General features: G+C 25.9%; 1 protein-coding gene across 1 annotated transcript; it reads right to left on the bottom strand.

Moving 5' to 3' along the window:
* Positions 1-6,207: 6,207 nt before the first annotated feature.
* Positions 6,208-7,316, bottom strand: LOC122507427. The gene is made up of 2 exons (XM_043620129.1): positions 6,865-7,316; positions 6,208-6,772 (listed from the first exon to the last, which is right to left on the bottom strand). Exons 1-2 carry the CDS (start codon positions 7,257-7,259, stop codon positions 6,574-6,576), a joined length of 594 nt encoding a protein of 197 aa, XP_043476064.1. The 5' UTR covers positions 7,260-7,316; the 3' UTR covers positions 6,208-6,573.
* Positions 7,317-18,073: the final 10,757 nt, after the last annotated feature.

Here is an 18,073-nt window from a genome sequence, read left to right on the forward strand (position 1 = left end):
ACATTAATAAAAATTTAGTTTTCTAAACATTATTCAAAAGTAGACGAAAGAACAAAGTTTTGTCCTCTTGATGTAATTTTTCTAAATTCAATAGATTAAGTTATAGATAATTAAAAATAAGTATACTTAGATTTCTTTGAATAATTTTTTAACACAATTAAATTTTTCAAATATGTCTACAATAGAAACCTTTTTGAATAGTTGAAATTGTGCAAAATTTAATTGAAAATAATTAATTTATTTCAAGTATTTTGTTACAATTTTTTGAAGAATTTTAATTGCAAATTTTGAAAATAATTGAATTACCAAAAATTAAAAAAAAATTTTTAAAGGTAAATTAGGATATAAGAATTATTTTAAGAAATTCAATTATTTTCGAAAAATAACATTATAATATTTTTAAAAACTAATATTATTAGAATTTTTTTATAGTAATTTTTTAAGATTTAATTATCTTCGAATAATGTAAATAAACATTTATGAAAATTTACTTCAATAAGACGAGCGAACATGACACAGGGTGTCTACTAACCGGGAATTCCGGGAAAACCGGGAAATAACCGGGAATTTTATTTGACCGGGAAAAACCGGGAATTAGCCGGAAATTTTATACCGAACCGGGAATTTTTTCACAAAAATTAAAAAAGTTTTATTATTTTAATTTGTTTTTAAAAAATCAATTTTTATTTCAATTTTTATAGATATTTATACTGTTCTCTAAATTTAAGTTAGTTAAAAATAATTAATTTGATGATAAAAAATCAGTTACCAATTCAAATATATTATGTAAATAAATTTTTAAAAAATTATGGAGTTAATAGAAATATTGTGAAATTCGACTGAAAATATGTAATTAAATTTGTTAAAGAAATTCATTAGAAACTTTTTAACAAATAGAATTTTCAAAGTATTTTAATTTAATAATTGATTAATAATTGAATATTATAAAGAGTTAAATTCTAATGTATTCATGTTTCTTACTGCGAAAATTAATAATTAAAATTTTTATTAGTTAATTTAAAAAAATATACATACTTAAAATTGTTTAATGAAATTGAACTTTCGCAAAATTTTTTTAAATCTAAAAAATAAAATTGTTGTAATTTTTCAATTCTATTGTTTCAAGATAATTGAATTTTTCTAAACAAATCATTGAAATTTTTTTACTTTTTTTGAAAAATAATTGAATTTTTTTAAAGAATTTTATTTAAATTTTTCGAAAATAATCAAGGGAAGTTAGTGACCATAATTATAATTTTATTTTTAAAATTTTAAGTCCCTCTTACAGTTTTAAATCAATTTTTTGCTTCTAAAAATTATACTATTCTATTATTATTTAATAATTATAATTATTGAACTTCTCTTAAATTTTTATCATTTTAAATTTCTGAATGTTCAAATAAATGATATTTATTTATTTCTTGAGCAAATTAAATGTTTATTAGATATTAAGTAAATAATTAATTATTGCTGCTTATTATTTTCAAAAAATTTAATAAAATTCTTCACAAAAATTAAATTATTTTCATAAATAATAGCATTCTTTGGAAGGATTCAATTATTTTTATAAATAGTAAAATTCTTTGCAGAAGTTCAATTATTATCAATGTAATTTTAATAAAATTGAAAAATCCAATTTTCAATTATAATTATAAAGAGACAAGATTATTTTTAAAAACTTGAAAAAATCATTATTTTCAGAAAATTTAATGATTTATTTATGTTTAAAATCAAATTTAAATTTACATTTGATAAGAAAAAAAACCGGGAAAAAATTAGGATATATCCGGGAAAAACCGGGAAATAACCGGGAATTTTGTTAAACGAAAATAGTAGACACCCTGATGACAGCTTGGTTATCAAAACAAAAAGAAAATCGTTTTTTGTTCGTTTCTCGGATCGTGTTGCTCGAATGAAACACTACTGTAAGTGTAATTTTTAACTGACTTTTAGTAAAATTATTTGTTTGACAGAAATTTACAATATTAATAAATAAATCACAATAAAATAATAATCAGTGAAGAATGACTGATATTTTAGTACTTTTCAACTGATTTTCAGTAAAATTCCACTGATTATGAATCCAAAGTCACTTTTTAAAAATACAAAATGGCGAATCCAGGATAGCGGACGAAAATGAAAGGTTTAGTAAGAGAATACGTAAAAATAACATTTCGTATAATGTACAATGACATTTTTTGTAAATGTCACTTCATAATTTTTGTCTTATTACACAATGATTTTAAATAAAATAATTTATATTTTTATAAATATTAATAATTTTTTACATTTTCTAACCACTATAAGGTTTTAATTTTGTAAATGTTCAAATTCTGGTTTAGAAAGAAAAATTTATATTATTATACAACTATATTGTCTAGACTTGCAAAAACCCAAAGTCTAGACTTTGTTGTAACAATATTGTTACAATATATATTGTAACAATATTGGTGACGGTGACATGCGTAAGAATAGTGCAGTAAAAATTTCAAAAAAACACCCTGATCATTACCTACAGAAAATCCTATTAGTAAGAAAAGAATGGACGTATCTTCGCCCTTTTCTTACTAATTATTCAGAGAATCAGGCTAACATTCAAAATCTAACCTTCTAAGTTTAGTTATTTCAAAAAAATTATTTTATTGATGCAAATAAATATTTATTTTAATTAAAAACTATGCATTATTTAATCAAGTAATTTTTATAATTGATTTAAAGCAATATTTATTAAATTAAATTATTCTATTTAATTGACTTAAGTAATTTGTATTTGGTTCAAATAACTATTTAATAGATACCATAAATTAAAATATTTATGTCCAGTAAATATTTACTTAGTTCAAATAAAAAAAAAAAATAAGTAAAAACTAAAAAGTTTAAATACAACCGAACGAGCGTTAGCGAGTGAGGTATATGTTGCTAGTTTAATAAATAAAGTATTTTCCAAAAGCACAAAAATAATAAAGCTAAATCCCATAAAAGAGAGGAAAAAATGTTGAATTTTAAGAAAAACGGATTTTTGAATTTTTTCGAATTTTTGATAATTTTAGATTTTTTACCAAAGAGTCGAGACAATTTAATAAGTAAAGTATTTTCCAAAAGCACAAAAAAAATGAAGCTAAATCCCGTAAAAGAAAAGAAAAAATGTTGAATTTTAAGAAAATCGGACTTTTGAATTTTTTCGAATTTTTGATAATTATAGATTTTTTACCAAAGAGTCGAGACAATTTAATAAGTAAAGTATTTTCCAAAAGCACAAAAATAATGAAGCTAAATCCCATAAAAAAGAAGAAAAAATGTTGAATTTTAAGAAAATCGGATTTTTGAATTTTTTCGAATTTTTGATAATTTTAGATTTTTTACCAAAGAGTCGAGACAATTTAATAAGTAAAGTAGTTTCCAAAAGCACAAAAATAATGAAGCTAAATCCCATAAAAGAGAAGAAAAAATGTTGAATTTTAAGAAATTCGGATTTTTGAATTTTTCGAATTTTTGATAATTTTAGATTTTTTACCAAAGAGTCGAGACAATAAAATAAGTAAAGTATTTTCCAAAAGCACAAAAATAATGAAGCTAAATCCCGTAAAAGAGAAGAAAAAATGTTGAATTTTAAGAAAATCGGATTTTTGAATTTTTCGAATTTTTGATAATTTTAGATTTTTTACCAAAGAGTCGAGACAATTTCATAAGTAAAGTATTTTCCAAAAGCACAAAAATAATGAAGCTAAATCCCATAAAAGAGAAGAAAAAATGTTGAATTTTAAGAAAATCAAATTTTTGAATTTTTTCGAATTTTTGATAATTTTAGATTTTTTACCAAAGAGTCGAGACTATTAAATATGTAAAGTATTTTCCAAAAGCACAAAAATAATGAAGCTAAATCCCATAAAAGAGAAGAAAAAATGTTGAATTTTAAGAAAATCGGATTTTTGAATTTTTTCGAATTTTTCATAATTTTAGATTTTTTACCAAAGAGTCGAGACAATAAAATAAGTAAAGTATTTTCCAAAAGCACAAAAATAATGATGCTAAATTCTATAAAAGAGAGGAAAAAATGTTGAATTTTAAGAAATTCGGATTTTTGAATTTTTTGAATTTTTGATAATTTTAGATTTTTTACCAAAGAGTCGAGACAATTAAATAAGTTTAAGTATTTTTTAAAAGCACAAAAATAATGAAGCTAAATCCTATAAAAGAGAGGAAAAAATGTTGAATTTTAAGAAAAACGGATTTTTGAAATTTTTTGAATTTTCGATAATTTTAGATTTTTTACCAAAGAGTCGAGACAATTTAATAAGTAAAGTATTTTCCACATTAAAAAGTTTGACATTAAAAAATATATAAAAAATGCCAATACTTAACCCACAAAATTAAATTTTCAAAACAAACAAATGAATGCAGATAATTTGCTAACGGAAAGGAAACTTACGATTATTATAATGTATGTGTATGTATATGTATATGTATATTTCTATTTTGTATCAAAACGTATAAAAAACAAAAGAATAACTATAACTAACTTCAAGTGTGGACAGAGATCCGGAAATCTGGAATCACGACGATTATTATATATAATTACAAAAACACATACAAAAACGTTTTTTGAAGTACCTGTCCTTCAGGGTCGTTGGAAGATACCCCCCGCAAGGATCTGACTATTTAGCGTTGTGTGAGAGGTTTGGTTTTGTTACCCCTGAAGAACGTAGAATCATAGCTGCCACGATGTTTATTTTCAAAGTCCTGAATTCCCAAATAGATGCTCCGTCGCTCCTGAACTTAATAAATTTTAGAGTACCCAGATTGGGATCACGACACACGGCTCCTTTCTATCTAAATACTAAAACGTCTTTTTCCGGCTCTACTATACCCATTTTTTATGCATGTTATCAAATTAATAATGTATTTAATACCATGAAACCAAATTTGGATCTGTTTCATAGCACCAGAAATCAATTTATTTTGACGATCAATGCCTATGTAATGAAACTTCGTAATCAACAAATTTGTTAAGCTACTTTAATTCAGTTTTGTATATAGTAACCCATTTATGGTCCCCATGGACTGCGGGTAATAAGTGTAAATAAATAAATAAATAAATAAATAATTATAATATTAGACCCCTGACGGATTTATATCAAAAAAGCATTGGTATGCTTTACTGGATATGTTGCACCAGGATTCCTATGCTTTGAAAGTCAATTTTAAACTTCGGAAAGAGCACATTGATCCGAAATATTATCAAAAGTTGAACGTTGCTTTGGCGTTTCAGGTATTTTGATAATTAAGTGTTTATAATATAGTACTAATCTTTTTATTGAATTAATCTTTATAGATTTATAAACAGTTTTTCAGTATTCATGATGCACTCGAGATTTATGAAAATCGATGTGTAGATTTAGAAGATTGCACTGCTACGAAAACTTTCTGTAAAAGGGTCAGTCAATTAAATAATGCCATGAATAGTCGTACACCTGCAAGTGCAATGTCACCCGGTAACGAACAATGGAATGTAAGTTGATTTTTTTTAAATCATGCCATTTACTCTTTGTTGAGTTTTACATGTTTTATTATCATTTTAGATTGTCAAAAATTTTATCAATTATCTTGAAGAGTGGGAGGAAATTGCTAAATCGAAAAATACCAAAAACATTTTGACAGGCAATTGCTTATATGGGCTAAAAATTTCACTTCAAGCTACTTTAGAAATTTGTCAGTTTTTAATTGACAAATGTAATTATTTAAGAGTCAGCCCAAATCCTTCTCGAACATGATTACTCATTGTCCGAAGCATCAGAATATGCTTTGACGTATGTCACGGGATATGTTAGTAGGAAAGGATCACGGTTTGCTAGATTCTCTGTAAATAATAAGCCTTCTCTTTGTCAAGCTTGCGTAGATAGTTTGACCTTATCTAAAAATGACATCATTCCTGAAAAGCATAAATTGATAGAGATGAAATTGAAAGGGAATTTAAAACACATTTTTAAACACATTTTTTTTTTTTTTATTTTTTTTAAACACATTTTTTTTTTTTTTTTAACACATTTATTTCGGTACTTGAAATATCAATTTTACAGACCATTTACGAAAAAGGGATAGAAAAAAACACTTTGCAAAAAATATCCGAAACCCTAGAAACATTTTCTTCGATATATTTTATTGTATGCAGCGAGCATGAAATGCTTTTAACAAGAAGAATAGTAATTTTTAACTTGACAATAAGAATGCTTTTCGTGTGCAAGGAATATAATAAGATTCATAATGAATTAAAAGAAAAAAGCAGAGAAAAATGAAAAGCGCAAAATTATCTACTAAATCAAGCAGTAGACACTTGTACGTAAACACTTGTACGCACAATTTAATTGTTTATAATTTCACATTTATAGGATGTAATAGTATTAAAATAAAAATACAAAATAAAATCGACAAATGACGCAAATCACATGTAAGCACTGTTGTAAAAAAGGTTGGGTCTATAGAGATGGGTAATTACACGTAACTTGAAATATTAATAATAAATGTAATAATAATAATAATACTAACAGAAATAATAATAGTATATTTAATAAATTTTTAGGAAAGTTTCGGTGCTGTGGGGGTATATATATATGTATATATTGTTGCTTTGACATTTTTTTTACAAGAACATTTCACAAAACCTTGGCCTGTTCCTAATGAGTGTTTAGTAGCGACCGTCCTAAGTGAAACCTCTTTTTCTTTTTGTCTATCTTCGATATTTAACATTTTTGTTCTGCAAGGAGAAAACTGCGACCTGAAATAAAATAAAAATTTTATAACTCAAGTGAAATAATTTTTACTAGAATAATAGAATTTCACTTATTTTATTAATGCAATCCAATTTACCTGCTATATAATTGTTTTAATATGCCATTTCTTGTTCCCAAACGATAAAATCCATCATCCGCAACTTCCATGACCAAAGCTAATATATTTCGAGCGTCTCCGCGACCTTTATCAACATCTGGAATAGGAACTAGAACCGTTAATCCTTTTTCAACTGGAGGAAATTTTTTATCAGACAAATTTTTCATTTTTTCTGCCTGCTGGCTAAGGTTTTCTACGAATTTTTTACGTTGAATCACCGCATTTTTTGTTCTATCACATAATATGCATAAAACACTTGCTCCATATCCTTCAATACCGTCATTGCTTACACCACAAATTACATGGACATAGCAGTTGCATTCTGAACACCGATGTGCTCCACCAGTGTCTTTTAAGCACATTACACATTTCATTTCTGGTAAAATGTATTTATCGCTGATATTTTCATTGCAGATATTTTCATTGTTATTAACTCCAGTAGATACTGATTCTAAAATACCTTTCAATTCTTCTTCACTTAAAATATTTTCTAGTGCGTCAGGGGTTAATCCAAAAAAAACATTTTATTTTTTACTATATTTTTTTTATTTCATTCATTTTTATTTATTAATAACACATAATAAATACACTTTCGAAATTCAAGAAAAAACTGTTTCAATTTTTTAAAATATTTTTTTTACATATTTATAAATAATTATTGAAAAATATTTTTAAAAAATCGTATGGTATGCGCTACAAACGCATAATTATCTAATTATTTTTAAATAAAGAAAATATTAGAAAAAATTAAAACAGTTTTTTTGCACTTCAAGAATGTATTTGTTATGAGTAATACCTCACATGATGAAACAAGAGAGTATAATTTCAAGAAAGGATATCCATCAGATTCTGGAAACTAATCGTGGGTGTATGCTTGAATAATAATATTAATATTAAAAACTAAAATTTAATAATAATAATAAAACCTATACAATACTTATACCAAATATTGATGATGTGCGAATGTCTCGTAATGATTTGGAATTCAAGATGTGTAATTTCAAATGAAATTTGTTCAGATTTGAAATCTGGGGTGAACTATAATGAAAGAAAATATTCAGATTAAAGAAAACTTTAAATGCCCACAAATATATTATAATAGTAAAGATGCTCAATGCTATTCATATTTTGAAGCAAAATGTTTGGAATTTTCGTCACAAAAAATCATCATAAAGGGGTTACAATACCTGTTGGAAAAAGAGTACCATTAATGTTATCTATTTTAACAACATTACGAAAAGCGGAACAAGAATACCCTTTTTACTGTTATTACTGGTCAGATTTGCAGGAACTACTTTATAAAAATGTCAAGAAAAGAACATTGTGATTGTGTATTATATGTATCGATGCCACTACATCATCATTGTGCATTTTGAAAGTGTCCTTGCTGGAACGTCGCAGACAGAACACCTAAAAGACAAAGGAATGTTTTCCTGAATTTTCTATTTTATTTATTAAAACTTCATTTATGAATTCCTGCTCACAGTTGTCCTTTAGTGAAAAGCCCCGCCGCCACGACAAGTTCTACCGGACATATCCATGATGTCAGTCATGTTTGGCATTGGACAAGCACTGCCCAAGATATCGATGATACTTATGATGTTTGGCAGTGGACAACCATTGGCGCAGAGGGAACTAATTTGTTAGATCGACTGCTTGGTGGAAAACTGTACCATTTCAAGAATTCGTTATAAACAATACCATTTCAAAAGTTTGTTGTAAAACATACCACTTCGATGAAGATCTATAAATGCGTTGCACTAAAGAATTTCTAATGATGAACAAGCAATTATTTAAATTATTACAAATTTAGTCGTTCGGGTAATTTATAATAATAAATAAAATACAACAATTTAAATTAACAAAATCAATAATTTATTAAAAATATTTAGTTCTCGGAGCGAGGTTGTGCTCAGGAGGAGAAGTAGGCAAATACTAAATGAAATATGGCTACTACTAAACCTAAGCGTCGCTTGGGAAAAGAGATAAAAGAAAACTTCCCAAAAAATATTACATGTTAGAAAAAGATGGAAAAGTGGTAAAGAGTGGGAATTGCAAGTTTAAACCTGCATATTTGCTATTAGCCTGTACGAACCGAATTTTATGATAGGGTCTCAGTGTAGCTATACACGTTGACCGTAAAGGGGAAGAAAAGTTTTGTACAGAACACTTTTAAGGAAAACTTAATTTACATTTAGAAAACTGTATAAGTTACAATTTATATTAATATTAATTTGAGCACAACCGAGAATTCAATATAAGAAACATAACAATATTTCATGTAGTGTGTTACATTATGTGTGTGTATGTGTGTTTATTTGTTTGTGTAAATTCAGTGTAATAAAAACTGTTATTAGATTACAGTCGCCACAGAAATTTTGAATTAATACATTGATAAGATGAACAAGAGTATTCTTAAGAAACCTCTTTTTAAAGTTACTAAAGTCACTAATCAAGCATTTCCGGGATCGCTGATTTCGAATCCAATGTCAGCTTTTAAAATTTTAAAATGGCGGATCCAATATGGCAGACAGATTTTTAAAAATCAATCAGATTCGTCTCAAATTTGTTACTCGGGAGTTTTCGGGGTCGCTGATTACTAATAAAATGTCAGATTTCGAAAATTCAAGAAGATGGATTAAATGCAGGGACAGTTACCAAACGTTTGTGTTGAGTTTGTGTTGTGTTCAGAACACAACACAATTCGAATATTGAAAATGTGTTGTGTTCTGAACACAAACTCAAGTGTCTAAAAATCATCAAAATTTTAATGGAATTTGATTTTGAATCGATATTGTAACTCTCTCAATTTTGGTTGAATTTTATTCTATGACCTATACGGATCGAAAGGTAATTTAATTGCCTTTCCAATGGCTCCTTATTCATTATATTTTGACAAACTAATTGTTCTACAGGTAAGTTAAAGTGACGTGGCACATAAAAAATGCCAAATTTTGAAGCTGCAGCAAAACTGCACGAAAAAATTAAAACTATGATTTTCTTAATGAAAAAACACATACTAATAGATAAAAAGATGTTTTATTCGATTGGCAAAAAAGGTTTTTAATTTGTAAACCTGTGAATTAGAAAGTATAACACTTTATAAAAAAATTATTGTCCAGTTAATCCAAAAAATTACTCATTTTTTATGTTCGAGTTGATTCAAAGGTGGTTTTGTTAACATATTTAGGGAACGATGACGTTCTGACAGTTGTAGTAAACGTTGTTCGTTTGAATGGATTAATCATTATTTTATAAGGTATCAATATAATATATTGACATTTTACGGCTTTTTGGGTTTTTTGTATAAGGATTGATAAAAATGTATTTAAAGGGGAGGTGTTTTATATTGGTAGGGGTTTATAATCATGAAATTAACTTTTCGGATGTTATTATTGTCACTTAGAATTAACATATTATACCCAAGTGTCACGCCGGAATTGATACGAAAAATTAAAAAAGACCTAAAAATTTAACGTTTTTTTAAACACTGTGTAATTTGTTTATTTATAAATTTACAATATATTTTGAAAAACAAATTATCTTTTCTTCATTACATTTCTATTAAGGGAGGACATCTATACATTATAGTTTTTTATAGAGCAGTCTGAAGTTATCTCCTTTCAGAAAAATCAACATTTGGCTAATGGGAACGGCTAAACTGCGATACGCCATCTGGTGGTGAAAATTGGAACTAGAGAGATCGGTCTGGTTTAAGGGAAAATACACGTGACAGGTGTAAATAACATATTAAATCGTTTTATATTTTAGGTTTAAAATAGAAAAAACTTCATAAAAAGTAAATAATAAATTGAAGAAATTAAATCGAATTTCGTCGGAGTAAGATTTACTCCCAAAACATCGAAAACCAATAATTTTTGCTCAGTTTTTGGGTGCAGCAGTAGAAAGTGCTGTATTCGTAAAATTGTAAAATAATATCATCAAAACATAAACAAAAATTTTTTTCTAAATATTTTGTGGCAATATTGTTGCTTTATCTATAATTAAATTATTTAGCGAATATTTTTTTTCGTTGGTCAATGTTTTAAAGTTCAACTTGGCCAAAGATTTCCAAGAGCTGGAGAATTAATGGTCAATTTCGAAAATAAATTGGGCATAAAAGAGTCGCATTTCACAAAAGATGATTATTCTTTTTTACTGAAGCAGGGAAGTTATTAAAAATTGTATTAAATCTGCTTAAATATAATTAAGGCTTTAAATTGTTACAGAATTACTATTTGTGATGCGCTCTCAAGAATTTTATAGGTTATGTTGACGACAGTTTTATCTTGATTAAAAGCATTAAAAGTTTCTTTTTGTTCCTGTAAAATCGAAATCAGTTTTTATTGAATATTTAGGGAATAATGAAGATTCAAACATTATTGGATTATCACGCATATTCGATGTTTGCAAACAGAATGCAATGAACTTTTGGTTGATTTTGATTTTTCCATTTGCAGTTTTATACAAAAGGTAACATGTCCGGCATTTTTTATAACCTTTCACCCTCTATAAAATTCGACTTAAATGTGTCGAATTGGTGAAAACCAATATTTCTGTTCAAAAAAGCTGCATTTTTTTATTTTCAATTAAAATTACACGTGTTTACTTTACATCTCGCCGGCCATACTGGTTTGTGACGTCACGACCACCGTTCCCAAAATTATACTACTATACCAATTTCTTCAGGGTGGTAAGGCAGATATAAAGTTGCTGAAGCTGTCTCCGCCAAGTGGTCATAGAGGGCAGCAGTAGGTAGAAAATAAAATGCGTGTGGGAGCTGGGAGGGTATGGAAAGGAAACAAGAGGTGTATGAAGGCTGTGAGGAGCTATCGATGAAGTGATAGAACTGTAGAACAAATTCATGCGTTATAATACTTCATTTCTGTCTATAGCGTCTGCAAAATTCCATTCATCCAGACTATGAATGCTAACTCCCCATGGAAAAAATAACTCGCGCGGGTGTTGAATGAAGGGAGTTAGAAATTAACTCTCTTTTGGAGTTGATTTTTAACTCGAAAAATTTAACTCCCAACTTCCGAGTCCGTTAACTCCCTAAATTTTTTACAGTGTATGAATAAACGTTCTCTCTAAATCTGAATTAGTGTAAAGTCGCCCACTAATTAAAATTATTAATGCGATTCTTAATAATTTTCTTCTATAACATAATACAATTTTTAAATTTTTTTCAATTATACCTAAAATTAATAAATAATATATGTTAGATCTTGTAAATTTTTAAAATAATCGTGTCTATTAAAAATTATAATTAAATATTTCAGTATATAATGTATCCCTTCGTGAAATTTTCTTAAAATTGAATTGAAATGATGAAAATAATTTTCTAATTTTTATAAAAAATAATTTAATATTTTAGAACTTACATTTTTTAAAAATAATTGAATTTTTAAAATAAATTTTATCGACAGTTTTAGAAATAATTGAACTTTTAAGATTAACACAATTTTAGAATTATTTAAATTATTTTTTTAAATAATTGGATTTTTCAATTAATATAATTGAAATTTCTTAAGTTTTAAAATAAATAAATAAATTCAATAGAAAGAAAAAGATCTGTATAGAAATAATTAACAAAATAATTTATTTTGTTAATTAAGATTGTTTAAATTAATTCATTTTATTTAGTTGTTACATTTTTTCTATACAACTGTTTAATGTAACTTGATTTTATTAAAATGATTTTGTGTAAAAAGGGAATTTTTCTTGTAAAAATTAACAATATAAGGTATTTGTTAATTAAAATTGTTTAAATAATTTAATGATTTTATTTTATTATTTATATTCCAAAAGAAATATGTTTTAAGGTTTTACTTGCCAACTGCATAAATTACAAAAGAATTTCCTCAAGAAGCAAGTCTATTATTTATTTGTTATTAAAAATGTTAAATTCATTAATTAACAAATAATTTTTTTCAATATTTTAATTAAAGGTATCATAAAATATTCTTTTATTTCATAAACGCATGTTTCAAACTATAAAATATAGCAATATTTGAAAGCAATCAAATTTTTAGTCTCTTAATTGTTTATAACAAATATGTACAATTTTTTCTACTTATGGTGAATTGTTCTCTGATTATTTTTAAAAAAATTTTCTTTAAGCGATTAATGTAAATATTATATTAAGCAGTACTATTTTTATGGAAAAAATGCTTTTTTCAATGTTTATAAATAAATAAAATAAAAGTTGTTATTAAAAATCGGCCACGAGAAATCTTTTAATTTAATAACGAGGGTTTTAAAAAAAGAAGATAAAAATCAGTTAAGATTTACCGATTTAAGTGATCTAACCAAGGTATGTTATATGTTTAAATTTCATAATGCTTGCTCTAAAAAGCATCAAAAATACAAATTGTTTAAAATTTTTGAAATTTTTTTTACAATTATTTTTATTTAGAAGAGTGCATATTAATTAACTACCAACAAAGTTCCCATCAATTTCTAATAAAATAATTTTTTTTAAATTGAATGCAAAAATTTGTTACTGTGAAAAAAGTTATAAAAAATTAAAAATTTTGAAAAATAGTTGAAAGTGTTTCTTTAGTTCGTGGTGAACTATAAATTTTCATAAATGTTTTTACTTTTACAAAAATCTTTAAAAATTTTAGTCCAGGTTGACGTGGACCCAATTGCGATTGCAAAAATTGACCCCAAAAAGAATGAAGTGTTGTGAAACTATCAGGTGCGTATTAGAAAGTAAAATTGAGGGGAAAAGGTATTAGATTTGTATGATCTTCAGATTATTTGACGTGGATCATGATTGCGTGTTATATGGTGATCAGCCTTTGTAATGAAGTATGATCTGCAAATGGGAAGGCTATTAAGTTACACACCACATTCTAACACACAGTTTCTTACAGATTTTGTTGATGCGACTGAATATGGCGGCGGTCAGAGACCCCACGGTTTCTCGATTATAGCGATCTCAGATCTCACTCAATGCTATGTTATAGACTTCTTTTAGGCAATCGAGTATAGAGGATATGGTGTCAAGTGACCGAAATTTGAGATTCAGTTTGGAGCCAATTTGGCCGAAAGGAGGAACGAGATGCTACGGAAAAATAATATCTATACCAGGCGTTGCGTTGCGTTGTGATTCTGAGTATATCCTAATATCCATACCGATTTTTGACGGTTAATGCGAATAGGTAGATGAACACATCGCGAAAAACGTACGCATGAATATACCGCAAATCATATCCAATTTCAGAAGCTTCTTCCAAGAAATTTAATATACTCTCAAAAATTGTATATAATATGATAAATTTTATTAGCATACCCTTCGAAATTATATTTCCAATTCGATAGTGTGAAATGCGAGTTTCACGGTCATTTTGAAGCATTAACACCTTAAGATGGTAAGTAATTTTTTTTCTATGACATACCTTCTGGTTTACTTCAGAAGCTTTAAACAGTAGGAATTAGTGGGACCCTCGTTAACGACCTCATTAACTACCGGTTAGAAGTTGAGGGATGGTGTGGTTAGTCGAGCCAACCGAAAGTAAAACAAACAAATCACTGTGGCGCCACCGCAGATGCGTCTCATCATCTTGTGACTTCTAATGTCGACCAACTTTTTCCAGCACGGCACTCGACATCAACTCGAGCGACCTCGAATTACAGTTGAGTCCGCTTGAACCCTCGTCGTCCTCGTCTCGTATATTGCTTCGTTCGAAAACTCCTGAGTAAACACCTTTCTAGATGCGTTTTCATGGCGCCACTTGTACCTTCTTTTTTTCTTGGGGATACACTGTGGGCATATGCATATATTATTTCAATGTTATGTTAGAAAGTCGATATCGTCGTCAAAATATATATTTTAAGATTGCACACACAACTCAAGAAACGGTGAGAATTTACTTTAAAGAAGCCGTTTTAGAATGCAATACTGTATTCTAATTTTCCAAAATGAAACTTTAGGAACTGTGTATGCCATATATATAAGATTCATTAAAAAAATTTAAGTACATTAGCTGTAATTAGTAAATATATATTTGCTTGTTATAATGAGTGTAACACGTAATTTTTAATTACTTTCTTTAACTTTACTATTTATAACATATATTCTATTTAGAATATATATAAACAAAAGAATATATATAAACACAAATATAAGAATATATAAACACAAATTTCATAATAAAATCAAAATAGTAGTCGACTTGACACTTATTAGATTGTTACATTAAATTACTTCAGTTTTCAATATTCAATTTATTATTGTGCAAAATTACAAAATTTTTTATTTTCAAATTTTAATTTTTAAATAATTTCATAATAAGAATTTAAAAAATTTACATAATATTAAAGTACATAATTATAATTATATTGTTTATATTTTCAAAAATTTTAATATAATTCTACGCAATTGCTATTATCAGACTTCGCACTCGATAATTAATTTTAAAAAATTATAGCTTTGAAACTAAAAAAGTAGTAAGTAGCGACCAAAAAAACTCGTTCTATAGACAAAACTAACAAAAATTCCATTCTATATTTTATTTTCCTGACTTTTTCCAAATTTTCATCAAAAATATTTACTTCTTTCTTATCCAGCTAATAAATTCAACTCATCTGCAACGAATTTTATTATTCATCAAAGAATTTCAATATTTATAAAAATAATTTAATTTTTGCGAAAAATTTTATTAAAATTTTTAAATAATTGAATTCCTGAGAAATTTTTATTATTCATGTAAAAAATTGAATTCTTACGAAGATGTTTACAAAAAATTTTTTAAATAATTGAATTCTTTATTTGAAAATTTTATGAAAAAATAGCGCAGATATTGAAAATCATTGAATTGCGAAAAGGTTTCAAAAATACTTAAATTTGACTAAGAATTCTTTTTAAATTTTTGACAATAATTGAATTCCTAAAAAGCATTTTATTATTTATGAAAATGATTAAATTCTTGCGAACGGTTTTATTAGAATTGTTTTAAAATAATTAAATTCCTAAGAAACAATTTATTACTTTTAAAAATAATTGATCTCTTGTGACCAATATTGTTATTTATGAGAATAATTGAATTTTGTAAAGAATTTTATTAAAATGCCTCAAAATAATTAAATTTTCGGGAATAATTTTGTTATTTATCGACATAATTGAATTCATAAAAATCTAAAAGAATTAGTGAATTATTTGAAAAAAATTTAATTATATATATAAATAATTGATTTCTTTTGAACAATTTTATTCAAATATTTGAAAATAATTGAATTCGTGTGAAAAATTCCAATATTATTGTAAATAATTGAATTCTTCCAAAGAATTAAAAAAAACATTTTTTTAATTAATTGATTTTTTCGAGGAATTAAAATTAAAGTTTTAAGAAAATTACATTTTTTGAGCAATTTCTGTAAAATTGTATTAAAAATAATTAAAATTCTGCGATGAATTCTATTATGAATGAAAATAATTGAATAGTTGCAAAGAATTTTATTAAAATTTTCAAAAGTAATTGAATTTCTGAGAAGAATTTTATTATTTATGAAAATAATTGGATTATTTAGAAAAATTTTATAAAAATGTTTAAAAAGAATTGAATTTCTGTGAAAAATTTTGTTATTTTTGAAAATAATTGAATTTTTTGTAAGAATTTTAAAAACATTGTGTTAAATAATTTTTTTTCGAAATATAATAAATGAAATTATGAAAATTTTATTTTAAATAATTGAACTGTTATGAAAATAATTGAATTTATTTCGATTAATTAATTTAAAATAGTATTAAAAATATTTGAAATTCTTCGATGAGTTTTATTATTTTTGAAAATAATTGAATTCTTGCTTAGAATTTTATCAGAAAATTTTTTAAATAATTGTATATCCATGAAAAATGTTATTATTAGTGAAAGTAATTGAATTATTGTGAAGAATATTGTATAAAAAATTTGTTAAATGACTGATTTTTTCGAAATTTTTTAAAATTATTTTTATTTAAAAGAGTGCATATTAATTAACTGCCGAAAAAGTTCCCATTAATTTCTAACAAAATAATTTTGAATTATTAATTTTTTTTAAATTGATGCAAAAATTTGTTATTGTAAAAAAAGTTATAAAAATTTTAAATTTCGTCAAATAGTTAAAAGTGTTTCTTTAGTTCGTTTTGTGAACTATAAATTTTCATAAATGTTTTTACTTTTACAAAAACCTTTAAAAATTTTAGTCCGGGTTGACGTGTGGTTTGACCGTGCTACGTACAATGTGTACATGGGAAAATAGTACCTATTTATAAAACCTCAAAAAAGAAAATTTCATATATTATTGTCAAAACAGTAGATAAAATTTTAAATAAAAAAATATTTTAATTTTATTCTGCATATAAATTATAATAATTATTGTCATTTAAAAAGGAATTGAAAAATGAAATTAAAATTTGAGCAATAACAATATTTACGCACGTATAATTGACAGTTTAAAAATTTTAGGATTGTTATTTTGTATACTCCCCACATTCTTTTTGACAAAGGAAGAAACGACAATATATAAACCTACATATATATATACAGATGAGAACATATATATATAGTGGCAAAATAGAGTGTATTGTCGAATTATAATAGTCTCTGCTTTTCCGATATAGAGTATTATGCCAAGGTGTGAACCATAGGATTGAAATACTTATAGTAGAAGCACAAAAGGTAAAGTTCGAGAACAAGCCGCTTACGATCAATCCAAATCTGTGCCGATCTCCTTTCTGTTGTCCAAAAGTGTCGGACCTACAATACCAAATCAGAAGAATATGCTTTTTAAATACCCACCAGCAAAACGCTACATTTTTGCAGATTTCTCATTCATCTCTTGTGATGTACACCCATGAATACAAATAGCAAGTCTCTGTAATTCTGACCAAGCATCACCCATACTTTTACTTTTATATGCGTGTGTGTATATTTTTATGGTGATTCAAAACATTTGCTTATCGAATTAACTCTTATAAGGAACAAACACAGAAAATTCGGGGGAATTACTTGTAACGCCAAAATAGATTAAAATAATTTGCAACGCTTTAATCCACATCCAAAATTATAATAATCCATTAAAGGACTATAAAATAATCCATCGATGGATTATTCTTTCAAACTGTTTTAAAAATGATTTGTCAGGACAACGGCCAGACTCAATTTTTCCGAAATATTTTACTTTTCTGTACAATTTTATT

The sequence above is a fragment of the Leptopilina heterotoma genome, unplaced genomic scaffold (genome assembly GCF_015476425.1).
Source record: "Leptopilina heterotoma isolate Lh14 unplaced genomic scaffold, ASM1547642v1 Lhet_47, whole genome shotgun sequence".
Classification (NCBI taxonomy): domain Eukaryota; kingdom Metazoa; phylum Arthropoda; class Insecta; order Hymenoptera; family Figitidae; genus Leptopilina; species Leptopilina heterotoma.

What these genes read in the sequence shown, in the direction of transcription:
- LOC122507427 (XM_043620129.1), bottom strand. Translation starts at nt 7,259, where the DNA reads ATGAAATGTGTAATGTGCTTAAAAGACACTGGTGGAGCACATCGGTGT. An exon ending in TTAAAACAATTATATAGCAG is followed by an intron (nt 6,773 to 6,864) that starts GTAAATTGGATT and finishes ATTTTATTTCAG; the next exon opens with GTCGCAGTTTTCTCCTTGCA.